At 58.0% G+C, this 26,796-nt stretch overlaps 2 protein-coding genes across 2 annotated transcripts; one reads left to right on the top strand and one right to left on the bottom strand.

Moving 5' to 3' along the window:
* Positions 1-2,634: 2,634 nt before the first annotated feature.
* On the top strand, positions 2,635-8,187 carry BESB_045600 (uncharacterized protein; the record flags this gene model as incomplete). Its single annotated transcript, XM_029363011.1, has 2 exons — positions 2,635-7,597; positions 7,967-8,187. The coding sequence occupies 2 exons, from the start codon at positions 2,635-2,637 to the stop codon at positions 8,185-8,187; spliced, it is 5,184 nt and encodes a 1,727-aa protein (XP_029220377.1).
* A 3,223-nt stretch (positions 8,188-11,410) lies between these two features.
* BESB_045590 (6-phosphofructokinase) lies at positions 11,411-23,466 on the bottom strand (the record flags this gene model as incomplete). Its single annotated transcript, XM_029363010.1, has 19 exons — positions 11,411-11,781; positions 12,141-12,214; positions 12,692-12,964; positions 13,346-13,527; positions 13,990-14,127; positions 14,630-14,890; positions 15,250-15,410; positions 15,796-16,438; positions 16,938-17,090; positions 17,398-17,597; positions 17,834-18,011; positions 18,342-18,449; positions 18,835-19,119; positions 19,649-19,894; positions 20,370-20,480; positions 20,899-21,068; positions 21,444-21,678; positions 22,285-22,748; positions 23,433-23,466. 19 exons carry the CDS (start codon positions 23,464-23,466, stop codon positions 11,411-11,413), a joined length of 4,287 nt encoding a protein of 1,428 aa, XP_029220376.1.
* Between the last annotated feature and the right edge of the window lie 3,330 nt (positions 23,467-26,796).

The raw sequence follows: 26,796 nt of genomic DNA, 5'->3' as shown, positions 1-26,796 counted from the left end.
TCCCAAAGTTTTCCACCCGTCTCCACCTCTTGTCTCCGTCCCGCCCATCCCTGTGGGTTTGCCCTCGCATTCCCAGCAAATCCCCCAACCCCCTGCCTCCTCCGCCTGCACGTTCGGCCTCCCGCGCCAGGGCACAGTTTGTTTTTTCAACGGGCTCGAGGCGTGGACGCAGAGAAAACGAATGCAGGCAGGTCTTCCGAGAGGCGGTGTGCCGTGTTTTTTCCTACAGTTGGCGCTTCCCGACGCCGCGGGAGTCGTCGTCGACTCGCTCTGTCTTGCCTGGTCTTCTGCACGGGCGTTCGCCGCTCTCGCGCGTGGCTTGGTCTCTCTTCTGTCTGCTCACGGTTGCGGCGCCGGCGGGACTGCCGCGTATCCCCCAGAGAGGATGCACAGCTGGAGCAACGGGCGTCTCTGAACGAAACCTTTCGGCGGATCTCGCTCTCTCCTGCGGCTGGAGGAGGCCAGAAATCGCACGCAAATGCAAAAAACCGAAGAGGAACGGGCGAGGAAGGCCAAGCGGCAGAGCGGCTGCGAGCGCGTGAATGTACCGGGCACTGCGGAGAGCTGCTCGCCAATCTTTTCCACCTTTTGGTTCTCAGCGTGTTCGAGCGGGGCTCTCCCCTGGCGGACAAGAAAAAACTTCCAAATAGTTTGCCGGTTGCCGCATTTTCCCTTTCTTCTCGCGCTTCCCAGGCGAAAGCGCGCTCCCCACGTCGAACTGTGCGCGCTGCGGAGAGTATGCAAGACTTGCTACACCCGCCGAGTTTCTCAGGGCCTCTATGGTGAGGGAGGGATATGAAGGCTGCTAGTCCGTACTCGATCGCGCGGATAGACACTCCGGCGTGCGCCACAGACCCCGTTCTTTTTATCTTTTTCTGTGCGACTGCCTTACGAATTGCCCTCCTCTTGATCACTGCATTTTTCAGGCGTGGTCTCAGCCTTCCTGCGCGCCGGCTCGACTCTTTCGGCTACTCCGTCTCTCCGTGTTCGCCTTTCCTCGATCCAACGACCATTGCCACGAGGGTGGAAGTGTGGCGGCGGTGCTCAGTGCGAGAAGACCGGCCGTTCCAGTTTTCGGGGAGTATTTTCTCGCTCTCGACCCTTCTTTTTCCCGGCTGTGCCACATTAGGCGGCAGAGAGCGCTACAGAAGGAGCGATACGCTCACTGCGTCTTAAAGACATCTCGCGTTTTCATCGCTCCTCCTCGGGGGAGGCGCCCTTCACGTCCCCTGCGTGCTTGCCTTTTTGTGTCGAAATCTGCGCGGCCGCTGCCACATTACCGATTCGTCTGTGTATTCTGCAAACAAGTTTGGTTTCTCTAGAAGAATAACTAAGCACGTCTATACATGCCTGCCAGTGTATCGCGTTGGGGGGCTCGCGGCGACCCTTTCCGTGTGGAGCTTCGTGAGACTTGGGCTCGAAAACTAGTGGGCGTTTAGTTGGGCCTTTTCTTTAGCGCGGCAAAGCCCTGGCGAGCATCTGCTGTCGACAAGTTCACGCTTCAGGGCAGAACGGGGAGAGCCTCTTCCCTCGGCGCACACGCAGTGAAGCTCGCGGGTGTCCGGCCCTGCTCCGTGCGACCCCGACCGCGAGGCAGCGTCTATCGGGGCGGCGGGGCGGATTTCTTTCTAGGGACAAGTCCGGAAGGAGATTTTCCGGAGTTTTTCCATTTGCTCAGACGTGTCTTTGGTTGGGCACGTTGAAGACCCAATACGGGAAGAAAAAAACGGCGGGGCGAAGAGCCGCTCGTGCTGGACTCCCGCGTGTGCGCGTAGGACAGAGGCGGCCCCACCTCCTCCCTAGCGAGTCCCTTCTCGGAGCAAGCGCAGTCGCTGTGTCTCCCCGTTTTGATTCTTTTCTCTCGACTGTCTACCGCCCCCGCCTCTCTCCCCCAGGCGCCGCGCGACGTCTCCCTCCAACTGTTTTTCCCTTTCTCGGGTTGGTTTCGAGGCGAGGAGTGGTTCTTCCGTTTTCGCCTTCGAGGCGCCTGCAGTCCCCAGTCCCTCCTTCCTAGGGACTCGCGCGTGCGGGTGTCGTTTTCGCGCTGCAGAAAAACCCCCGCCGCCGTGAGGCAACAGGCTTCCTTCCTTGCGAACACCAGCTGCTCCGGCGTGGGCACGGCCCCTTTGGTTTTCAGAGCAAGTCGCGCGAGCCCAGCACAAAGAATTCACGTTTTCCACCTTTTTCGCGTCTCCTTCTGACGCCGAGTCTTCCTTCCGCGTCTTTTATCCGGCCTTCATCCGTGTTTTTCCCAACATCAATAATAGCCGGTTGGAAGCCCAACGAGGGTTCGCTCGACAGGTCGAGCTGCGCACACACACTGCCAGTGTGCCGGAAGAGTTTGTTTTTCGTTTTTGCAGTTCGCGGCTGCTACCCTGGCGCTCGCCACTAGGCATTAACTGCACACGTGTATTCATTCGTGTGGCACTGAGTCGCACGCAGCTCGGCCTTTTGGGGGGGCAGGGACGCCTGTGTCGCCCCAGACATCCACGCGCAAGTCTATATGCGCGAGGGCGCCGCGGCGGCTCCTGAGGGCGTTCTGTCTTGTGTGTTTCGTTTTGCGGGCGCGGGAGAACTCGCGAGGCGATCCTGTTTCGGTGGTGGAGCGCCTTCGCGCAGACCTGAGACGCAAAAATGCAGCAGGGAAGTCTGCCGGCAGGCCCAACCGTGCGCGCGCGCGTGGCCTCAGCAGGAGGCTCGCGGCCGTGCGACGCGGAGGCGTTCGTCCCCGTCGATTTGGTGCCGAAGCGGCGTGAGACTCGATGCGTGTTGGAAGCTGAGCGGAGGGACAGCCTCGCCGGATTCGCTCCGCCCTCGCCTCTGCCTGGTCAACTCCCGTGCTTGCTAACCACCCGAGCACGCAGTTTCGCAGTCGCAGCGGCCGCCACAGAACTCGGCAAAGCGGCAGACACCCAGGCCTACGCCGCCGCCGAGCTGCCGGAGGCCTCCGCGCCGTCTTGTGCACACCTGCGGAAGAACCAGCGAACCCCGATGCGTGGACTCGACCCCGCGGGCGACTCGCGAGCGGGCGAGAGCGCGAAAAGTCCCGAGACACGGGGTGCACCGAAGCAAACCGCCGACCCTCAGCCAGCTCCAGGGGCGGGACCTCTCTCGGCGGCGCGGCTTGTGGGGAAGCGGAGAGGCGACGCCGGTCACGCTGAAACTCTGCCCCAGTCCCTGGAGTGGTCTGCCTCTGAGGGCGTCTGCGGTGCCTCACCGGGCTCCTTGGTGCCGCGCGCGACCGCGGAGGACCAGCACAGTGAAGAGCGAGCCGCGGCGGCGACCCCAGGATCAAGGCGCAGCGAGCTGAAACCTGAAGACGAGGAGGGCGACGCGAACAGCAAACAACCGCCGCGCGGAGGTAGCCGGGACGCGCGCCTGGCCTTGCCCCGCGGCTGCTCGCCTTCCGCAAAGCACGAGGCGAGAGCCGCGCGAGAGTCGAGTCGCGGACCCGTTTCCGCTGAACAGAGCAAGGAAGTAAGGGACGCGAGCGGCGAGGCAGCGGCAAGTCTCTTGCCGTTGCGAGCGGCGCGGCGAAAAGCCTCAGCCGCGACGCCCATTCCCCCTTCTGCGCACCCGTCGTCAGTGTCTACCGCCAGACGGTCGTCTTCGTTTTGCTCCCCCTCCTCGGCAGGCTCTTCGCCGGCGTCGGTCGAGTCGGGAAGCCGCAGAGACGAAGAGGCCCTCGGCGCGCGCGGGTGCGCGGAGTTGTCTCCAGGCGCCGCAGCTGGCGAAGACGAAGGCGTGGAGTGGGACGCCGAGCAGAAGCGATGGGTTTTTCATTTTTTCCGCGGCGGCCAGCCCGCGAAAAAGTCGTTCGCCGCAGAGAAGTACGGATTCTCGACTGCGCGGCGCCTCGCGATCATGGCGAAGCAAATGAACCGTAGCGAGCGAAAACCCGCCGCAGAAAGCCACGTGGATCCCTCGCCCTCTGCGGCCACGCCCCCGGACTCAGCGGCATCATCGTCTTCCTTCCCTGCGTCTGCCGCCTCCGCTTCCTCGTCGTCGCCTCCGTCTACCACGTCGTCGCTGGCGTCGTGTCCGCGCCGGCCGAACGAGGAGGCCGCAGCCAGTCCCGCTCCGCCCGGCCTGCCGAGCGCGGCGGAGGAGGGGATTGAGTGGGACGGCGAGCAGCGCAGGTGGATTTTTCGTTTTCTTCGCGATGGCGAGCCGGCGAAGAAGTCCTTCGCCGTTGAGAAGTACGGCTTCTCAACTGCGCGACGCCTCGCCATCATGGCCAAACACATGCACACGAAAGACCGCGTTTCGCCAAAGACTGCACGAGAGTCGCCTTGCTCGTCGCCCGCCGCGCCCCTCTCTCCGTCTGGTGCCCGCGCGTCATCTTCCCCTGCCGGGAACACGGATCTCTGTCCTTCACAAAAAACAACTCACAGCGCCGCCACACGACGCACTGCGGAGGAGCCGTCTGCGTCGTCCGCGTCAAGCTTCTCGTCTCCTGCCTCCGGCTCTCCCGCGCGCGAATCGGACGCGGCGGCGGGCGTGGGGGGCGCGGCCTCCGCCGCTGCCAAGCGTGTCTCTGGAGCCCAACTAGCGGTCGGAGACGAGGAAGGGCGGGACGGCCAGGGGCCCGAAGACGAGGCGGCGACGCGCGGCCTCGGTGAAGAACTTCATAGTCCGGCCCTCGTTGCGCAAGTTTCAGTGAAGCGCGGTCGAGGCCGCCCGCCGAAGAAGAAGAAACCGATGGCCTCGCGGGTGGCGCGCGGGGTGGGAGCGCGAGCGGTAGCGGGCGAGGTCGCCAGTCCCTCTCTGACTGCCTGTGCGCAGCAGGCAGCGGCGCGCGGGAAAGCGGCCGAGGGTTCAGGCGCGGGTCTCCGCCGCAGCCTGCGCGTCGAGAGCCGTGCGGCCGCTGCCCTTCTCGCCGAGAGGCAGGAGGATGGCGACGCGCCGCGCGACAGGCGGGGCAAGGCCGCGAGAGAGAAGCGACATGAAGAGGAAGAAGACTCGAGGGACGAGGAGAATGGTGAGGAGACGAATGCGGAAGGAAGCGCGGCGGGAGGCGAGGACGGCGAGAGCCGAAAGCGCGAACGCGAGAGCTGCGAAGGGGAGGACGAAGTCGAGAGTCGCGCAGAGGCTGGCAGCGTGTACGAGACGCGCCAAAAGCGACGCGCAAGGTGCGTCGACGGAGACGCTGAGCAAGGGCGAGGGCAGCAGGGCTTCGCGAAAGGGGCAGGAAGCTCTCGGCGCGCCAGGCGGGCTGCGGGTGCGGCTAAATCGTCTCCGGCTAACGCGGAGGTCATGCAACCTGCCCCTGCGATGAACAGCGGAGAGCAAACTGAACGCCAGGAAGTGGTCGCTCGAGCAGATTCCGAGAACCGAGGTTCGCTGGCGGCCTCGCCCCAGGCGTCGGCTTCAATTCCGCCGCCTCCGCCGTCTCTGTCGCTTCCGCCTTCGTGCGTCCTGAAGAGCGAGGCGCTGGCGTCGTCCTCGCGCTCCTTTTCGGCGGCTTCGTCTCCGCAGCTGCTGCCCGCCTCGGATCTGTCGCTCGCAGGTGACTTACCGCACTTGACAGCCTCAGTTGCGTCTTCACCGTTCCAGCAGCTGCCCTGCCCGTCGCTTCTGGCGTCGACGCCTGCCTCCGCGGCGCCCTCTCCAGGCCCCGGTGCCTTCGTGTCGTCGCTGTCGCCGCTGTGCTCGCCGCCGTCTTTTGCTGCAGGCGCCACACTGAAGAGGCAGTCAGTCTGCCGCGGAGGATGTCGCGGCTCTGGGTCTGACGCAGGCTCGATCGGAGAGACGGTGCTGAAGCGACGGGAGAAACGCGAGGAGGAGGAGGACTTGGAAGATGACCTGCTGCAGGCGCATGCGTTCGAGAGCACACAGGAGCGCATTGAGCGGCTGCGTGTGTGCCTTGAAGAGCTGCGCAAGCAGCACCAGCTCTTCCGCCTCGAACAAGGCCTGCGATACCTCCAAAAGCGGAAGCGCGAAAACGAGATCCCTCTCTCTGCCTACCTGCTCCAAGGCAGCAAAGACCTCCTCGCGCGGTACAGAGACGCCTGCGCGTCGCGCGCATTTCCGCTTTCTCCGCGTGCGTCCCGCGCGAGGGGGATCCACGAGTCTGCGCCGGAGGACGGGGCGCTGCGCCGCACGGCGTGTCTCGCAGAAGCCCAAAACAGAGTGTGCGCGGACCCAGAGGAAAGAAGCGTGAGCTGCGAAGAAACGGGCGACGGGAACTCGAGAGGCAGCGCCAGTCGAGAGACGGAACGCCGCCAAGGCGAGGAAAGCGGGGACGGGCTGCTGGTCGCCGTGGCCGCGGACACCCGCGCCGGACCCGCTGAGGCGCAGATACCCTGTTTGAGTGTCTCAACGCTTCAGGTGATAGCCGCGGTGCTCTCGGATTTCATGCGCATCTGTTCGTCGCGGGATCGCATGGCGGCGCTGGGGCTGAGCGAGGCCGAGATCCAGTTTTGCCAGGATAGCCTACCCGTGCTGCGCGACGCTCTCAACTACCTCTGTCGCATTCGGTCTACAAAGGGTCCCGCGCTCCTCACCTTCGCGTCGCTCTTTCGCGAGGTTCTCCTTCTGCTGCCGCGCTCAGCCTCGGCGCCGCGCGAGGTCTTTGCGCATCTCACGCAGCTGGTCAGGCGCCTGAGGCTCTGGCGAAGCGCCGTGTGCGACTCGCAGGCTCGCGCGGCCGCCTTCCGAGAGAGAGTGGTGGACGAACGCACGTGGCTGCGCAGCCGAGCGACGGATGAGACAGCATCGGCGATGCAGGCAGACAGTCTGCGGAGAGCGAAGCGGGCCGTGGGAGGAGAATCCCCGCCGCCGCCCGCCAGCGCCTCGGAAGAAGGCGCACGCTCCGATCTAGGAGAGAGGCGCCGCGATGAGAGCGGCGAGCCAGAAGAGCGTGAGGTTGAGACAAGCCTTGAGCGCGCTCTAGTCGGCTGCTGCGCGCCAGGGCTCCCGGCAATCTCGGCCGCCTCCGGCGCCTCATCGGCGGCGCCACCTTGCTCGACGCGGAAGCGCGCGCGCAAAGACGTGGAGTCCCTGCTGAGGCAGCTGCTGAGCAAGAAGGTCGCTGGCACCGACGGCGCCAGGCCCTCCGCGAGCAGGACCGGCGCCGCGGCGCGAACGGCGGGTATCGCCTCGCTCCTCGCTGCGCTGCGCCAGACCCAAGAGGGGAGTGTCGTCCTCGGCGAGGGTGAAGGAGACCCTGAAAGGCCCCTGACCGCGATGGCGCTGCGCCGCGCGCTCCAGGGCTTCCTCGCGACCACCGCGCCGCAGCTCCTCCAGCGCGTGCAAGACGTTCAGGACGCGGAGCGCGCGGAAGGGGGCGATGCAGAGACTGACGCGCTTCCGGCCGCGAAGAGGGACACGACAAGCTCACGGGAGGACGACCTCGAGAGCGCCGACCCCACCCGCGTCCCCGCGCGCCTGGACTCGAGCGACAGAGACGAGGCGCACAGCGAGAGCCTCGAGAGACGCCTCGCAGCTCTCGCCGGGAAGGTCAAACTCGCGACGTGGCCCCGGCCGCCCATACGGGGAGACGGGGAAAGGCGCGCGGACGCCGACGGAGAGCGCCCGGCCTCCGCGAGCGAGGACCTGATCGCCGAGCAGGAAGACCGGCGCCTCGACACTGCAGGTACTCACGGAGAGCGCAGACCGTAGTCCCGAGCCCAAAGGCAACGCATGCGTCCTCACTCTCTGATACGCACATCGTTGTTTTGCCTTCCAAACGTGCTGAGGGAAGCGTATGGTGAACACTCTGCGGTGCAGCTATACATATATATATGTATCTATATATTTATATGTACATGTGTATATATATGTTTATATTTGTCTAGCGCGCATGTTTGTAAGCGTGTTTGCTTCATGTGCATGCGTATATATGGAGTAGCTTTGTTCTTTTGCAAGGCCCTCCCTTCGGTGGGATGTGCCGGTTTTCATTTCATTATCCCCATCCGGCGAGGAATTGCCTCTGCATGTGCATGGTTGTCCTTTTCTTGTTCAGCGAATACGACTTCGCGCAGCTTCCCAACTTGGCGCGGGGCTTTGCTGCACGCTCTGCAGAGCGCGAAGAACCTTGAGGATCTTCGGAAGAGCGACTCGCTCCAGCATCTGGTTTCTCTCTGGGGGCGACACGCTGCGCTAAAAGGTCAAGCCAACGCGTCGTCGGACTCGCCGTGGCTGCCGGCGTCCCCTGGGTCCTCAGCCTCCTCGTGGTCAGGCTAACGTGCCGTCGCTCTCTACGCACTCCCGGCCTCCGCTGGCCTCGTTCGCGGGCTGCGTTTCCTTTTTCTTGCAGTTATTCTTTGCTGGTCTGCCTCCACCGCTCTCGACGGACGCATGCTGTGCTGTTTTGCTTCCTGCCTTGAGCCGTTTTGTTTCCGTGTTTTCCCTCTCGCTCGTGCTGCGTCCACTGACTTTCTCTCGGCCGCTGTTCCGTAGCGGAGGTCCCTGCGGGAAGACTGCGTGTGGCGCATAGGCTTGGCGATGCCCAGGACCCGATGAATCTACATGCTCACAAGAGCTCATATTGCTGCGTCCGACTATATAGGCCTGCACAGCTGTGCGTCGGTTCATATGTGGACAGACTTGTATGATTGGAACTGTTTCTATGTTTCTCCATTATATCCTGATCGTGCCTCCTCGCGCAGAGTTCTTCAGAGAGACGTGTGCTGCGGAAAAAAGCTTCTAGAGCAACCAACGTGCGTGTCGGTTTCGGTTTGCGCCGTCTGAAGTGAGCGCGGGACTTTGCCTTGTTGCAGATTATCCCAATGTACAGATCAGATGTCGTTACAGACGCATGCTCGTGCGTCATCTCTTTCGCCCCGGAGTTCGCGAGGAAGGAAATGAGAGTGTGCGCGCCGCACAAACTGAGCCGCAGCGCGTATTGAGCTCGGTGGTGTTTAGAATCGGAGTGTGTGCACAGGAGGGCCTGCATAGTTGCGTCTAAAGATGCCTCGTGAACACATGCGTGTACTGAAGGAGACACGGGACATTGATTCTTTTTTTTATTGCCGTGTGTTTGTCTGCACACGAGCCCGCTTACAAGGGAGTTTAGGAAGAAAAATGAATGCAGAGGGTTTGAAGCGACGAGAACAAACAGTCTTCGTCTTGTGTGAAACAGCGCCGGAGTACGGAACGCAGGGAAGTCTCAGTCATTGGATATCTCGTGTTGCATTTTGTCTTTCTGCGTACATTATGCAGTCGTAATTTAGTGAGGGATTCATGGGTGAGCGCGGAGTGGGCGGATGTGACTGGAAAACTGAGACAGAGCCATGGCGGCTCTGTACCACGGCAGGCAACTACGCCGAACGCTAGTGCCGCAGATCTCGGTGATTCCAGGGTACAAGCTTTGTCACCGAACAGCCACAAATGCAGCGCGGGCGAAGCAGACGTGGCTGGCTTCATGCAGAGGAGAAGGTCTTGCGGGAAGGAAACTGGATCCGCGCGGCTGGTGGGGCGCCCGTGGAGACAGCAAACGCGCCAGTGGCAGACTCTGCGCATTGCCCACTTGTACAGTGCAGCGGCATGGAGCCTCCAGGCCTCAATCTGTGGGTTTTTATGTGGCGTGCAAAGCGGAAATGCACATGGAGAGCGTGTTTACAGAGCTCGCGACGAAGTCGCGTGGCTGGATAAAGCAGCTGGAATGTCTGTGGAGGACACGAGGGAGCGCCCGGAGCTTCCAAGCGGCGTGCCTACTGGCGGCTGCCGCGCTGGGGGGGAAAGGGAAGGGGGGGGGCGCTGGAGGGGCCAGGCAGAGGCCTTCAGGGTAGCGGGCGGCAAGCAGAAGACCTGTCGCTGACATCGATTTCTTGTGAAGCTGCAGGCGAACTCTGAGATGAGCCGCATCTGGGAGCTCCGCCTGCGTTCAGACCCGGCAAGACTGTGAATCCCGCGGTGGTAGGAAGCAACGTGCACAGCATGTGTAGGCGACCTGCTCCACCCGGCGGACTGCCGGTCGGCGTGCGTCAATCCAGGCCCCTTAGGGCGCTTTTTGTGCGTTGGCCATTCCTAGAAACTTCTTCGGCGAGAGCCCGTTCGGGTGTTCTCGCGAGAGCGGCTGTTTCTTCCTTCCTTCTGTGGCGCCCTGGTTTGCAGCTCGTTGTCGGGGTGCACCCGTGCCCTTGTTAAGATACAAACTCGATAAAGAGATCCTGCCTCGCGGATTTGCGTCTCTCCCGAGATTGAACGTTCGTCTGGAGTTAGGAAGCACGCAGCTGGTTGTGTGGGTCTGTCTCCGCTTCTGAGCCTTCTTCATGAGCAGCTCCGCCCCCGCGACAGGCTGTCGAGGGGCCTGGTAGCCCTCCCAACTCGCCCTCCGCCCCCCCCCCCCCCACCCTCCCTGCCCCCTCCCAGCCCGATTGAGCTTCTACCGAGCGCCTAACCCGGTGTGTGTTTCAGTATTTCAAACTGCTAAACGCCACCTACACACACAGTCAGTACACAGCGCACATAAATCCGCTGTCAGCTGACGCGCTCTCGCATGCTACCCCGTATGGCTTTCTACCCCGTAGCCCCTTATTTCCTCCCATGTTCGCTCTCTTCGCGACCATTCCCACACATAACAACGCGGCGATTCGTCGTGAGCGGCTGTGTGCTGGGGTGTCTGCCTCGAGTCGTGTGAAACTCGGCGGAATCCGTTTTTCCTCCGCCTGCTGCGCTGGTACGATACCCTGCTACGGGCGATCTCTCTCTCTCTGGCGCCGCGGAAGCGTGTGTTTCTCTGAGTAGCCGTTTTTCTACGCTAAATCTTCACTTCAGGGGGGTCACACACTCCGAAACACGACTCGCGCTAGCAGGCGAGAGCGCCATAGTCAAGCTCCCTTTCTCGATTGATTGTCGTAACAGCCGCGCCTGCCAGTCTCAAGACACGCGGGCGGCGATACTCCTGACGCGAGACGACGCGTAAGATGTGCGTGTGCCACCCCCCGCACGGCACGAAAAAAAAGAGGCGCAACGGAGAATAAAAAGCGCAACGGCGTGAAGAAAACGCAAGGACGAAAAAAACGCACACGCACGGCCGTTTTAAAAAAAAAACGCAAAAACGAGGAAAAACCCGCGCACAAAAAGAAACGCTCATAATCTGAAAAAGATGAGTAGCCTGCTCGGACGGAGGAATCACTTCCGACTTGTGTCGCCGCAACCGGCTGAAGCCCGTGGAGCGAAGACACCCGCGCCATTGCAAATCTAAAAGAGGAAGGTCATTTGCAAAGTGAATCGCCCCTTCGCAGGAAAAATTCACGCAGACAAGAAACACACGCACGGATCTGGAGCGAAAACGGCACTGTCCGCAGGCGCCAAAAGTGGCTCCGTCCATTTCCCCTTTTCTGCGGGTCCTTCTTTGCGTGTGCATGTATCCAATTACATCCATGTGCTCCAAAAGATTCCTGGATTTCGTGGACGTGGACGCAGGGAGGGTCACGAAGGCCACGCCCCCGAGACCGGTGATTCAGCTGAAGTCGTTCGCGCCGCCGTGCTGCATCGTGAGCTCTCGCTTGAAGAATCTCGAGGAGCCCGAGGAGAGCATATCTCCACTTCTCAGCGGCGCAAAGGACGGGGCGGTGCCTGCGTTCTCGCGCGCCTGCGCGTCTTCGTCCCCTACGGAGAGCGCCGGCAGGCGGCTGGTCAGCTCGTCGGGATGGAACGCCAGCATCAGGAGCCCCGTGAGCGACACGTAGGCGTTCTTCAGGAAGCTGTCGGAGACGCCAAACGTGCAAGTCTGCTTCAGGATGTTCGTGTAGCACTCCACGCGGCACACCATGTCAAAGTACTCTGCCTGCTCCTCAAACAGCTCGCGGTTGAAGAAATTCGCCGCAGGGCCTGCGAGGAAAAAAAAAGAAAATCAAATGGACGGTCACGCACAAGCGGGAGGGGGAGTGTTAAGGTTTAGGTTTTAGGGCAGGACGTCGGAGTGTGACTGCGAAACACAAAAAAGACACGACCCGCGCGAAGCAACCTGCGAGGCGAAGCCTCGAAGGAAGCCCAGTCTGGGAGGAAAAAACGCAGTCGATAACGCCGCGGAGCCAAACGAGAAATGAGGCGCAGATAATCATTCGATGCGCGACTGAAGAGCGCCGGAAGGACCCGGGCGGCGAGAGCAGGCAAACGTAACGAGAGAAAAGGAGAGAAACCGAGTCAGACGCTAGCGCAGAGACACAAGTCATTCTCGAGACTGGTACCTGTGAACTGGATGGGGCCTGGATTGCAGAAACGGTCCTCCAGCGTCCACTGTTCGGCCGCCGTCTTCATCCACCTGAAAAGGGCAACGAATCGCAGCTTTCCTCGTCGTGTTTGACTCCGTTTCTACGCCTATCCACGCGGCAGCTGCTGTGCCTACCGCCAGGTCGGTTCACGTGACCCCGCGGCGGAGTGCGCGCCCCTCCGTCGTCGTCTGCGTCGTCACGGCTCAACACCCCAAGCCGGCTGCGGCTGCACCCAGACGAAGCTCTCTCCCCCTCTCTCTGTCTCTCTCTGTCGATATGTCTCTCTCTCTTTGCCTCTCTCTGTGTCTGTCTCTGCCTGGCGCTTTCCATCTCTCTCTGTATCTTTCTCTGTGTGTCTGTCTTTCTCTCTTTGTCTGTGTTTGTCAGTCTCTCTTTGTCTGTGTTTGTCAGTCTCTCTCTGTCTGTTTCCGTCAGTCTCTTTGTCCGTGCCTGTCTCGCTCATTGCCTGTGTCATTCGCCCCCTCCCTCTCTCTGAGCACGCTTGAGGCTCGCCGCGCAGCGCGCACCTGTAGGCCTTGCCCTCTAGGTTCACTTCGGCGCTGGGAATCACGGGCAAGTCTGTCATCACTGAGCGCTGCTGGCGGATGTCTGTCGCGGTGTTGCGCAGCGCGGAGTCGCTCGCAGCGAACGTCGGGTTGTCCTGCGGCGTCGGCACGAGCTTCATCAGCGTCACAAACGGAATGCTGCCCAAATGCCAATCAGAAACCGGACCGCAGAGCCCGCGAATGCTGCAGCAGTGGCCTGTCACGCCCGACTCGACAAGAATCGATGCCAAGTGCCTGAAAAGAAAAACAGTCCAGGAATCGGGCGTGCGCGAGGTCATCGGTCCCAGGGCGAGAGAGAGCGAGAGAGGAAAGAGAGAACACCGCGACGCACAGCCTCGTAGGCCTCTGAGAAACACGGACGCGGAGGCGCAAGCACGGCTGGTCCCCTTCGCTTCCAAGTTGCCGCCCAGCGACAGAAGAAGATGCAGACGCACGCTGCAGGTAGATAGACAGATTGACAGAGAGATGGATACAGCCAGACATAGACAGATCGATTGATAACTAGAGAAAGAGATAGATTTAGATAGATATAGATGCATACAGGACAGGGACGTGCGGCCTGAAAGGCGAGCGTGTGCGCCTCTTGGTAAAGCCCCGCTGGGCTGACTGGCTCACCCGTACGCGAACGCGAGGTTTGCATCGAACTGGGAAGGCATGGAGGAACGACCTTGGTAGCCGAAGAAATGGGTGACCGCCTGGAATTTGCCGCTGTACCGTCCCACGGATTTTCGGTACTCGAGTTCCTCCTTAACCATCTGCGCTAGAAGCTCTTCTGTCTCCAAGCGCTCGAATCGAATCTGAAGGCGTCATGTATGCAGCACGCATGCACAGACAACTGACGAAAACGACCCAGACGTAATATGCATACATATGTACATATACCTATTCGAACCCGGCGAGTGCGCGCTTGTGTACAAACAGATAAAAAAACATACACACGCGCATATATATATATATATATATATATATATATATAGAGAGAGAGAGAGAGCGAGATATGTGCCCTTCACTGTTTACGACAGCACGTCCCTGTCTTCAGAAGTCTCAGCGAACCTGAGAGACGAAGAAAAGTTCATTTACAACGCGCGGCGCTCCAGCTGCCGCGACAACCTCACACTCACAAACTCCCATGCATACGCCTATATATACATATAATATTTATGTATACGTGGATACATACAAGTACTTCCATCTACTAGAGGTTCTGTGCATGCATGCCGCGCAAATGATTCTCGCGCGGAAGCGATAGCCGCTTTTACCTCGCCCATGTCGACTTGAAGCAGCTCGCGCCGAATGAACTTGGGGAAAGTGCGAAACAGCGCGGCGCTCCACGGCGTCAGGCGCTTCCGCCACGAGTTCGCGGGGCAATTCTCATCTGAGATGTCGTTCAAGTCTTGCTGAAAAAAAATAAATGTAAATGTAAAATAAAAAGCGTCCGCGCATATATCGAGTGCGTGGGGGCATGCAGCCTCGCACAACGGGCTCGCCTTGGCGGCGCCTGCGCCAAACTACAGAAGCGAATCCGACTACAAAGCCTATCAACAGCATGCAACTGCATTTAAATATTCGTGACACACGTGTCAGTCCTCAGCGTATAGCCAGAATCCGCTGTGCACACACTGTACAAATACAACTGTATTATATCATATATGAATATATATAGCAGCCAACACATGCAGAGCAATATTTCCAGCTTTTTTGAGGCAGATCTATTTGGGGGGGGCACGGTGCACTCGCGTAGGCATTTATGAAAGCCCGCATCACAACACAGAGACGGTTTCGCGAATAGATAACCACTTATAAATATATATACATATATATATAGATACATATATACATATATATGTGCTTGCATGCCGGGAGCGTCTGGCAAGTTGGTGTTTGTCGTGTGCGGCTTACCTGCGCCTTCTTCATTTCGCCTTTGGCACTCGCCTCCTTCAAGATGCTGCGGAGTTCCGCAAGGAGGATTTTCATGTTGGGCAGGTGCATGAGCAGCGCGTCTGGTATCAAAACAGTTCCGAAGTTCCGCCCCATCTCTGCGCGTTGACAGACTACGTCGGCGATGTCCTGCACCACGTGCAGCAGCGTCTTGTCCGCAGCGCCGTATTCCTCTGCGATGATGACAAAGTTAGGATGCGTCTGCAGCGCACACTCGAGGACCTGCGAACGAAAAAGCACAAAAATCTCGCAAAAACCAAGTTTTTCCAAGTTGCGAGGGCACGGTACACCCACATAGGAAAGCGCGCGACACGTAGGCGCAGGTGCGCGGCTTCAGTGCACCTGGATGTCCACATCCACAAAAAAAGAGCTTATACTTATGTGTGTGTGTGAGGCATACTCTTCAGTGACATAATACATATACATATATATATGTTTGTTGATGTATGTATGCATGTATGTATCTGCATATATAAAGATACCACCATGCATATCCATGAAGAAAACATCTATTCACATATATATATGAAACTGTGTGTGGAGCTGATGAAAATGAAAAAATCTGGTTTTCGGGGTCTTACCTCGTGTGAAGGCTGGCGTCCCATGAGGCGGACGAAGTGCCAGTACTTGGGCATCGAAGCGGCATCTGTGAGAACGTTCCCGATGAGCGACGCGTAGACTTTCGTGCTGCTGTCGAACCCGATGCAAGTCTCAATCAACTCGCCGCTCAAGTTGTTACTGCCTGAAACCGTATCAGGCAAAAACCGGGACATGCCTCTTCAAATCTGTCATGCCTAATTTTACAAAAACATCTATTTACACATGCATTTACCTACACAAGCACATGTGCAAATATGTATAATATATACAAACACAGATGCTGGCGTACACATACACGTGTGTATATGTGGACATATAAATACATGCGGAGATTTATGCCTATATATGTATGCATATATCCACACGTATACAAACATATATATATATACATATATGAGGAACTGACTTCGCACACGTGTGCGTGTCAAAAGTGACATGAGACGTGCAGAGGCACGCGTGCTTGGTTATTTTAATTCTCCCCCCCCCCCCCCCCCCTCCCCTCCCCTCCCCTCTGGGCATTTTTTTACCGGTGGCGGGGATGCCGATGACGGAAGTTCTGCACTGTTTGGCGAGGAAGTACTCGGCGAGGAGGGCGGCTTCAGACATGGCGAAGGCGCTGCCGGGGATGACGAGGCCGTCGAGGTTCATGGCCTCGCAGGTCTGTCTGACTTTTTCTTGCATCTCGCGGCTGCCGAGCGAGTGGCTCGTCGAGCGCCCAATGAGTTCGCAGCCTCCCTGGTTTTTGAAGAGCTCGAGATCCTCGTCTTCGATTTCGAGGTACTTGCGATCGGCGAGGCCGTTCAAGCCGAAGAAGGCAATGCACTTCCCCTGGACCAACTTGAGGCGCTCGTGGAGACCCCACAGCACGTTCGCCACGCCGGGCGACTGTCGCGAGATGAAGACGAGGCCGATGCGCAGACCGAAGCCAATCGGCGGAATGTATTTGTCGTGCCCTACGTCGTGGAGGAAAAACAACGAGCTGTTGGAGAGATACGGATAGTGCATCAGGACCTGCCGCTGCGTGTACGGGTCCTTGCAGAACATCTGCTTCGAAGGCCGCGCGCGCGCCTTCTTGTCCTGGCAAATCGGCGGCAGCGAGGGCAGAAACAACAGACGCTGCTGCTGTAGCGACGAGTACGTCCCCAGCTCCTTCTGCACCACGCCCCGGTTCTGCAAAAAAAGGAAGCTCGCGAGGTGCGCAGTGAACAAACAGAAAAAATTTGCGGGAAAACAAAAACCACGCAAAACACCGCGAAACCAAGACTAAATGGAGTGCCAAAGAAACAGGGTGATTTGAGGACGGGAAACGGGAAGTCTCAGCCACGCACATGAGACTGCATGCAACGGCTGAACGCCACCAGACCACGTGCGAAGGCGAAGAAGCTCGCAGAGTCCACGCAGCCCGAAAGCCACGCCGCGACAGAAAACGAAAACGAAAACCGGGGAAGCGGCGGCGGTTGGTTGCATGAGTACATGCAGAGAAGAGAGTTTACTCAACTTGAGTGAACACACAAGGTCATCGACTTCAGCGGTATATGCTCCTGAAAGTAGCGGCACAAGCTGGAAACACGGAACCCCCGCACTGAATCCCCGAGTTGAGTTAGACAGGAGCGGCTTGGTGAGAGCGTTTTCGCGAGGGCCTCGACCTCTCGCAGTTCAAAACACCTACGGAGACGATGTTGGCTCGCGGGTCGGCGCCCGAAAGCAGATCTTCTGCGGACGGAATCATGACCGCGTAGCAGGGCTCATCGGCTGTCACGCCTGCGAACTGAATCGGCCCTGGCACTCTGTAGACGTCACTCAGCTTCCACTCGTCGCGCACCTGAAAACAGAAAATGCCTCGCCACGCGATCACTCGAGCCGCAGCAGCGAAAGAATCTCCCACGGAGCAAGCCCTGAACCGAGCCGACCGCGCGCATGACGCGACGAGGTCCGCGTCTTCCCCCCCACCACCCCCCCCTCCGCTAGACTCGAGAGAGAGAGGAACGGCCTCGAGAGGCGCAGAAACGGAGGCTGGCTCAGAGATTCCAGAGCGACGGCCGAGCGAGTGCAGCGAAAAGATGCGCGAGGCGACAAGGAAGACGAGTTGGGAGCAAAGGGCTGTCGCGGGCGGCGGCAGAAAGACTTACCTCGCAAAACACCTTGAAGAGAGGGCCGTTCAAGTCGACCAGCGAGCGCACAATCGCGGGGAAGTCCTTGCCCTGTGCGTCCTGCTTCATATACATCATCTTCGTGAACGGCACGCCCGCCGGCGTCCACAGCGAAGGATGTTGATCCAGGTTCCTCACAATCGACATGTAGCCGTTCCTCCCCTTCTCCGCCAGCACACCTGCGTCATACATGCATACATATATACATATATATATGTCTATACGTGCATGTGTGTGTTAGGAGCCGAACCTCTGCGCCCGCGACAGCAGGCGGCGTTTTGACACCACCTCTCTCTACGCACACGGACGCCTGAATATCTGAGCGCGTAAATCTGCACAGATGCATGCGCGCATCTGGTTAGGCGCGGGTGCACATGCACGCATGCCGAAGCACAGAAACGCGTCGAGCCCCTACCAGCGGTGTATCCTAGAGAGTAGCAGTAGTTTGCGTCAAAGTTGGAGGGCATGGCGCAGCGGCCTTCGTAGCCAAAGTAGTGCGGCATGAAGCTCCAACTGTCGGGGTCGTAGCCGCGCTTCTGCAGCTCGGCCTCGAGAAGAAGAATCAACAGACGCTCTGTCGCAATCTTCGCCACCTACAAACAGAAAAACGCGTGCCGCCGCCCCCGCAAGCAGTGGAAAGAAATGAAAACAGCCTCGACAGGAAAGCACACATGAGCATATATATAATGTTTGCATACAGGCACCCACGGAAGTCCCTGCGCGCACCAACGACTTCCCTCATCATTGGGAGCAAATACCTGACAGTTACATCTGAGTTCATGAATCCCGTATCCGCTCGTACATACGCAAACCCCTACGCATGTTTGGTTGCTTATATTTGTACGTGAAGGTATGTAGATACATACACGTATATATGCATATTTATGAATGTATATATGTATATTTGTAGGCAGCTGACTTACTTGGATGTATCCAGTGGCTTCTCGATCCATCATCAGCTGGTCTTGGATCATCTCAGGGAGGTAGTCCCACACATGGCGAGACTGCTTCAGTTTGTCCGGCGAGAATTCCTGAATAACCAGCCAAAACGCCTCCACATGACTGACTACCATCTAGTACGCGATTAAAGAGATGCACATGCATGCGAGTGTGTATATGTAGCGGCATATGTGTCTCTGAGACAGGAAGCAGACTACTAGAGTTGCCCGTGTATCTTCATCCATACATATAAATATTTCGATATATACAGTCGGATACCGACATATACACACATAGCTGCACATTTGCGTCAGGGTGTAGCGCGCGGCCTCTGAGTCAGTGAATCCATTCCCGTGGAAAAAACTTGACTTGTCACCCTTTTGAGACTGTAGACGTTTGGCCAGGGCACCACAAACGTGCAGGTGTGTCGCGGGCGCGTATGCGGTGAATCTTTTACCCGCCGCGCAGCGTGCTTACGCCGTTGTTGGAGCTGAGAACTTCGTTGAGTTCCTTTATCAGGAGCTTCATTTCGGGAATGAACTCAATCAAGCCCTCCGGAAGGAGAATGATACCGTAGCGCTTCCCCGCATCCAGACGGCTGATGACGAGGTCTGCAGTTTGCTTCACGATGTCCGCCAGGCACATGTTGGATTCATCGACTTCTTCGCCGATGAAAACCAAGTTGGGGCGTGTTTGCATCGCACACTCCAACACCAAGTGCGAAGCGCTCCGCCCCATGACGCGAACAAAGTGATACGTTGTCTGCAGAGACGCACGCATACATATGAGTAGATAGATACGGGCGTAGATAGACAGACACAGACACATATAAATGGATATAGATAGATAGATGGACAGATGGATACACATAGATACGAGTAGATATACATCCATAGATACATAGATACAGATAGACAGATAGAGAATAGACAGCTAGAGGTAAAGACAGACAGACGAAAATAGATATACACAGATATTGACACATAAATGCACATACACAGATATAGACATGTACGTATAAGTAGGAAAAAGATACACGATGCATATAGATATATAGAAAGATATAGATAGGTATAGATAGATGGATCAGTGAATGCGGGTTTAGGTTGTGCCCGGCCTACATTTGCACGCAGGGCGCCTGCGTGACTGTCTGTTCGTGCATGTGCCGCCGACGATGCAGCCGAAGGGCGCGCAGAGCTCAGCAAGTTCTGCTGAGGAAGCACAGAGCGGGGTACATGGTCACGCTGCATTCGAAGTCCTGCCGCGCGCTTCCTCAGCTGCCTGCGATTACCTGCGAGCTGTTGACATCAGTGCAGAGGTTTCCGATGAGCTCCGAGTATGTTTTCGCCGCCGTGTCGAAGCCGAAGGAGGCCTCGATGAGCGGACTCTTCAAGTCGCCGTCGATGGTCTTGGGGACCCCGACCACCGCGCAGGAAGGCAAGTGGACTTGGAAATACTCAGCCAGCAGCGCCGCGTTGCTGTTGGAGCCGTCGCCGCCCACGAGGATCAACCCGTGCAGCTCCAGGCTCTCGCAGACCTGCGCAGAGCAAAGAACGTAATGCAGGCGCCTCCGTCAGCCGAAAAACCAGACATGAATCAAAAAAAGTGCTAGGAGGGGTAGTCGCAGAGTGCAGAACCACATCGTGGGTGCGAGATAGGCGAGGCCAAGAGACGCTCCGAGGGACAGGCGCCGTTGAAGGCCAGCGAGAGAAGACGAGAAGAAACACCGAGAAACGCCATCCAAAGACGATCGCGAGCAACCACGCGACACGGTAAGACGAGCGACGACGAGTGCCCAACAGCAGACAGAGACACACACCGCCTCGCTGCCCGCGGCTCGTCGCACAGTGGAGCACTGCACATTTTGGAGGGCAGGAGCGGCATCGGACGATAGACGCGTGATTCGTCGCGCGAACGCGTATCTCTGTGACTGTCCGCGGCCGCGACCACCAAGCTTGACGCATCGACATCCGCCTCGCGGCGCCGCCCGCTTGGAAAGCCCCATTTCTCACCTCCTTCGCCTTCTGCAGATCTTCTTCGCCGTTCACTTTCCCGCGCCCTGACCAGAGCATGTCGAACCCTCCCTGGTTGCGGTACTGCGCCATGAGCTCGTCTGTCGTCACCTAAAAAGCAGAAACGAAAATACCACAGCTCAATGCACGTGTGTGCGCTACAACGCCCTCGTGGGCGCGCTGTCCAACGGCAGTCACGCGAAAACGCGTACCCATACACACATGCATACGTACATATACATGTGAATACACCCATACGTAAATAGACATATATACACAAATGCATGCGCATACATTTAACGGTGTGTATGCATGCGCGTAGCTTCGCATTGAGCCTCCCAACCAGAGAGATACACACCCACTCGGGTGTGTGCAGAGACCGATCGAGTCATGCCTGTGGGCAAGCGCATCGCCTCCACATTCAGCCAAGCGCAACGAGGACCGAACGTCTGCCCTGCGCGCCCCCCCCTGCCCCCCCCCCACCCCCCCCCCCCCCCCGGCCCCAATCCCGGCAAGCGTTTCTACTCACTTTGTATTTCTTGTTCGTGACTCCATCGAGGCCGCCCATGAAGCCGAAAACCACCGAGTCGGGGTGCTTCGTCTTGACAAAGTCGTGGAGACCCGCGATGACGTTGTGGCCTCCAGGCGCCGGTCCGCCACTCAGCACGATGCCGAGGCGCGTCACAACGCGGCTGCGAGCTGGAACTTCGCTCGCTGAAGAAACCGAGAGATCAGAGAGAGCAAGCCGTGGAGCGAAATCCAGCGCGCGTGCGCGGCTGCTGAGCCACGAACGAGTCCGCACTCACGCCGCCTACGCGGGAGTGCTACGCATACCCACGCCCTCACACACACCTATATACATACACACATTCACAGACATATACTACTACACGTAGATCTATTCGCATAGACGCACATACACATACAGATGAACGCATAGATGCAGATATGCAAATGCATATTTGTGTGGGTCCGTGCAAGCCTGACTGCGTGTGCAAGGCATAATACATATCCCTGGAAGCTCGGCGTGGTGCAGAGCGGCGCGCGCCTGCTTCCACGTGCAGGCAGCCGTACCGCCGGCGTCCACGGGGCCTGGGGCGATCTCGGTGTACTCCAAGCCCCAGGTGGCAGGAAAATGCGCCTTGAGTTTCTGCTGCACGTCCGGCGTCTGCGCCAGGGGGCCAGCGGTGAAGGCATCGCCCACACTCGCGTCGAGTTGGGGACCGGTCAGCAGCGTGTGCGAGTCCGCGTCCAGCGCCGCGGGCAGAGTGCACGTCCAGGACTGGCGGGCCTTTTGCACTGGACTCGTCTAAAAACACGCGATGCAAGGAAACGGGCACCCCCCGAGACAGTGCAGGAGATGCGCAAAAGCGAACAAAGGAAGCGAGCCGCGAAGAGAGGAGTCGCACAGCTCTCCGCCGCCCTCGACTGCGCACGCTGCGGTCCTGCTGGAGAACCTTTCTTCGCCGCCGCGAGTCTCCCTGTCTCTGACTCACTGGGGGGGCTCTGTGGAAGATTGCGGCTCAGAGGGAGGGGCGCGCACGCCCTTCCCTCTGAGAAGCGTCCAAACAATGTTTTCAAAGACGCAGTGTCCACGAGGGTGATCAAAAACCACAACAACACGTATGGGTGAAGCCGTGGTGGAGTCTCCCTCTGTCGCTTTCCCTCCGCGCGCGACCTGTTCATCACGCGCCCACATATAAGTAAATGTGGATCGATAAGTATATAGATAGACAGCTATAGATAAAGAACACAAATATAGATACAAATGCAGAGCTAGATAGAAACATATAGATACATAGTATGTATATATATAGGTCGAGACATGGATGAGCAACGGTTGTGGAAGGAGTCTGTCTGCAGGATCCCTGCGGCAGCCAACTTGACCTCGCGTTTTCTTCCGGTGTTCACTCACGCGGTCGAAAAGATCTGCGGAGTGAAGATGCGTGCGGCCTCTCTGTTCGCGCTGGTGCATCGGCACGCCGCCGGGCGCTTCTCTGGAAAGCCCCGGGTGTCCAGGCGCATATGACGCCGCGGGGGTCAGGGCGATGCCTTGAGCGTTGCCAAAGATCGACGAGCCCGCGCGGAGGAGCGTCGCCTGACCGCCACTCGACCCGATGCCGTAGGAGCTGGTGAGCTGTCCCGCCGCCGGCGTGTGAAACGACAGCCGCCGCAGCGCCCGCGGGCCGGCGGTCGCAGCGCCCGCCCCTTCTCTCGGCGCCGTCACGAGGACGTTCCCCCAGCTGCGTCCGCCCGCCTCTGAGACCGGCGGAGACACCTGGCGATCGGGTCCGTCTGCCCCCGGGCCCGCCAGCGTATACTGGTTGTCGTTCGTGACTACCAGCAGCGAGCGCCCGCGTCGAGGCAGGGAGCTCCTTCCTGAGGCGCGAGAGAAGGAAGCCAGAGTCGCATGTGACTCTCCACACGCAGAGAGAAGGCGCGGACCCCAGGCGCGTGTGCGCCGCGAGACACACACCGAAAAAGGGCCGATAATGAATCTTGTCTACTGTACTCAGTTTCCAGGGACTGCAAGACCAAACCAGACAGTACGGCTTTGGACAGTGTAAGCTACCACAAACCTTCGTCAGTTCTGCTCGAGGCGTGATCCTTCAAGGTGTCACACGGCTGCTGCGCCGGTTGGCAAGGAGGTTCAAAGTTCTGCGTCTCGTGTCGAGCGAGACGCAGAACTTTGAACCTCCTCACCACGCGGGGCCCGCAGCAAGGCGTACGGCTACCTCAGCACTGGCGCAATTTTCTGCACGTACAACGGCGGAGTAAAGGGCTCCGCGTATCGATACATGCATCGGCACACTCGAGAAAGATGCGGGAAGACGCACGCTGATGTCAGGTCGCGCCTGGCAATCCGCCTGTATCAAGAGTGTGCAGCCATCCAGACAACCACGAGTGACGGTAGCGAGGTAGAACCAGTCTAACGTGCAAGTGCGGATTGTTCGGCGGCTACCAGGCCTGCGGCGGCCATCGCGTCCCAGGAAGTCGCGCGAGCGCATCCCGGGTAGGAAACGAAGATATCGCGAGCGCGGCAAGGTGATTTGAAATGCTCACCTTTGCCTACGTCACCCTGAGAAGAGTCTGCCATGGTTTTATCCCTCGATGGAGCTGGAACGAAGTACAGATCACACCGGGGTCGTCCTTTGAGGACTTCGGTGATCGGTGGGAACAGCAGCGGCGAAGAAGCCGGTAGAAGGGTCCAATGTCGCCAGCAATGGTTCAGTGAAGATGTCGAAGAGAGGGTAGGAACAAGTTACCAAAAGAAACTGGTTTATGCGCGGAAACGAGTTCGAACCTATAGCTGATATGCCACGCAGCACTCCAGACCAGGATTCACGCAGCCGTGCCACGCAGCCAAAATCGGACACCAAGAAGACAGCTCTGCACTCAACTGAAGTTAAAACCACACGCATTCATCCATGATGGATAGACTCTTCCGTCAAGCTAGAGCCCTGCATTGATGCACACATGCAGCAGCCCCCTAGTGCCAGGGAACGAAGAAACGCTGGCGAAGAGCTTCACAACACGATAAACGGGAAAAATAAGCAGCGTGGGAGGAGAGGTGGAGAAATGCGGATGAGGACGGACTGCGAAGAACGGAAAGTGGGCACGGAGCTAAGGAGCCAGACGAGCGGATAAGGGGAGCTGGTGTCGCACCCTGAGCGAGCCACGAAACAATGACTCGTCGCGTGCCCTGCACATTGATAATCCGTCAAGACACTGGGCCGAAAGTTAGAGAGAAATATCTGGAGGACGAAGAATACCAAGATAGAGAGCGAAAATGCTCTCCCGATGTCAACGGGTTTCGAAAACGCACCCGCGGACGCAGGCCAACAAACGCCGCCGGGAAGCGCGCGACAGACGTGGCTTGATAAGACTCACGAGGGCGGCGCCAAAAGTGTAAATGCTTGCTAAAGGGTGTTTGACAAATTGACTACTTCCACAGACTCCCGTGAATGGAAACGTCGAAGGTGCAAAAGTCCAAGCTGGCAGAGTTCCCTCTTCCCCTGGAAGACCGAAAACCGACACGGGGGGGGCATGGGCATGCATGCGCACAGTTTGGAAGAAAATTGACGACGCACACGACTGAAATTGAGGTCGAGAGGCTGACACACACTCGCAAGCTCCCACAGGACATTCACCGGCGAGTGGAATCACGGTTTTCGGCGACTACCTGAGCGAAAAGCAATCTGTGAGAAAAGGCCCGGGGGTCGAGGCCATTCAAGCAGCGTGTGTTGAGTCGGAAACCGTTTCGTACGCGGCGACGCGCGGAAGCTTCCGCTCCCGGCCCCGGCCGGTGAACTCTTCGACGGCAGGCGAGTTTGCGCAGTTTCCACTTCTGTTCATTAATGAAACCCCGCCGCTGTGCAAGTCTATCTTCGCCTCCGTAGCCAGGTCGCACTGGAAAACACAGTGTGTCCCCTACTTGAAGGCAGACGAAGTCTCGAATACAGGGACTCTACTCATCGGTTGTCGAAAATCTGGTACGTGGAAAATGTGGGAAGGCAGCGCGCACGCCTGCGACGGCAGCTGGGCGGAGGCGGCAGCTAGGTAACTGCAGGGGGCTCTTCGTCCGCGAAGATGAGAGAAGCGTGACATCTCATCCCCAAGCGAGCAACCCGCAGAAGGCATACTGTAAGCAGAACTCTGACTTGAGGTTCGCAACAGACCAGGCCATATCCCCGAGCCTCTCCCGGCACACCGGCGAGGCAGGGGTGACTGTAACGGGAGCCATCCCGGAAGAATCTGTAGTACCTCTTGTCCTCCAAGACATGTGACAACGCTGCCGATTCTACTACATTCGTTCTGGAAGGTTCGGACCGGCACACGTCCCGTAATACAGCTCCTCCACGGCACCCCACGAACTGATTGTGAAGTGGGTGGAGCGTACCTGACATCTTGCAAATTGTGCCGAAGTTCGGTTAGGGAAGGCTGTCAGAGTTGTGATGTGCCACAGATTTGGCTGCCTACACAATACGGTAACTCAAGTTTGCGAGAGCGTCTTTCAGTTGCGCAGAGGTGTGCAACAGTGGTTGACTTGCGGTGGAGTCGTAAATGGCGATTTGAGGCAGAGCAGTTGCATCCGACTGAGGACAGGGTGGCCTCGCTCGTGGCCGTGTAACGCATGAGTGCTAGCCCGAACTGATACAGCAAAGTTAACAAAGCAGCTCATGTAGGACAAGTACGAAGCGCGCCGCCGTGGTCCTTAAGCAGAAACTGTAGCTCCACATCCACGCACCTGAGAGTAAGTTGCTCCGTTGATACAAACTACAGTATAGCATTACATTCATAATCAGAGGTCGCGGCCTTTGGTATTTCGTCGAAGGCAGGACCCTCTTATACGCAGTCTCAAGTGTGCATGCTTGTGACCGCCCTTTTACGAAGCCCAAACGTTGCTCCCGGTATCAGCATCTGGCGGCGATAACTATACAACTCTGTAATGAGGACTCCTGAAGGCCTGCATCTACTCCATGGGCGGCGCGGCGGACAGCGGGAACACTCCACAGCTTAAACATGGGAGAGAGGCTTGCTCTCCGGCCTTCGGGATCTGGCTTGAAGTTTTCAGCGTAGTGAACGCTTCAGATCTGTCTGCCAGATCTGCCGGACACACCTCTCTTCTTATCCGTCAGGATGAAGACTAAAAACCCCAAGGATTCCGCAACTGCCCGCCTCATCACACAGCCGCATGTGGAACCAGTGGTAGGGGAAAGAAAATGCTTGGATGCGTCTTCCAGACAAACCCAGGACTTTGCGTAGAATGTTCTCTGCCTAACTCATGAACAAGACTCGTAGAGGTGGTCTTAACTTGGCTTGTTGCATGCCAGATAGTGCGCAGTGAACAGACCGTTCTGCGGTTGTGATGGCGCCATCAGTTAACCACTGTACATCAGCGTGGAGTATGTCTTTCGCTCAGACAAAATGTACTCATCACTTCAGTAACAACAGGTGCGTTCAGTACATCACAGACGCATTCTCGATTAGCATTTCGTAATGCCTCCCGCGGTGGCGCAAGGAAGGCGCTGCGGGTTAAGTATCGGTGGCAAGGGTCTCTATGTTGAAGCGTTTCGTGTACTGACGTCGATCAAGCCGCTCCCATTATCTGAGGATTGCACCAGGTCGTCTAATGACTCCCCCATGCAACTTTGCTCAAGTTTGACAACGCACGAGAAATGGATAGTCTCTGTTTTGTCTTCTGGATAGCCGGGACGGTGTGTTTCAGCTCCCTTTGTTAGTTATCCATGGCGTGCTTCTACGTACCGTGGTGCGAGTGCTCAATATACAGGGAAGATGCTGGAGTCGCAAATGAATCAATAGATTGAGCTACTTAGTTGATATCGTGTGGGGCTGTGAGGATGACAAAGGAAGCCCCGATGAAGAAATCGATGGCATGCGTGAGAAGTCGATGTCCCCAGGGAAA

Source organism: Besnoitia besnoiti, chromosome III (assembly GCF_002563875.1).
Source record: "Besnoitia besnoiti strain Bb-Ger1 chromosome III, whole genome shotgun sequence".
Classification (NCBI taxonomy): Eukaryota; Apicomplexa; class Conoidasida; order Eucoccidiorida; family Sarcocystidae; genus Besnoitia; species Besnoitia besnoiti.
This window is presented reverse-complemented; position numbering and strand designations above follow the sequence as displayed.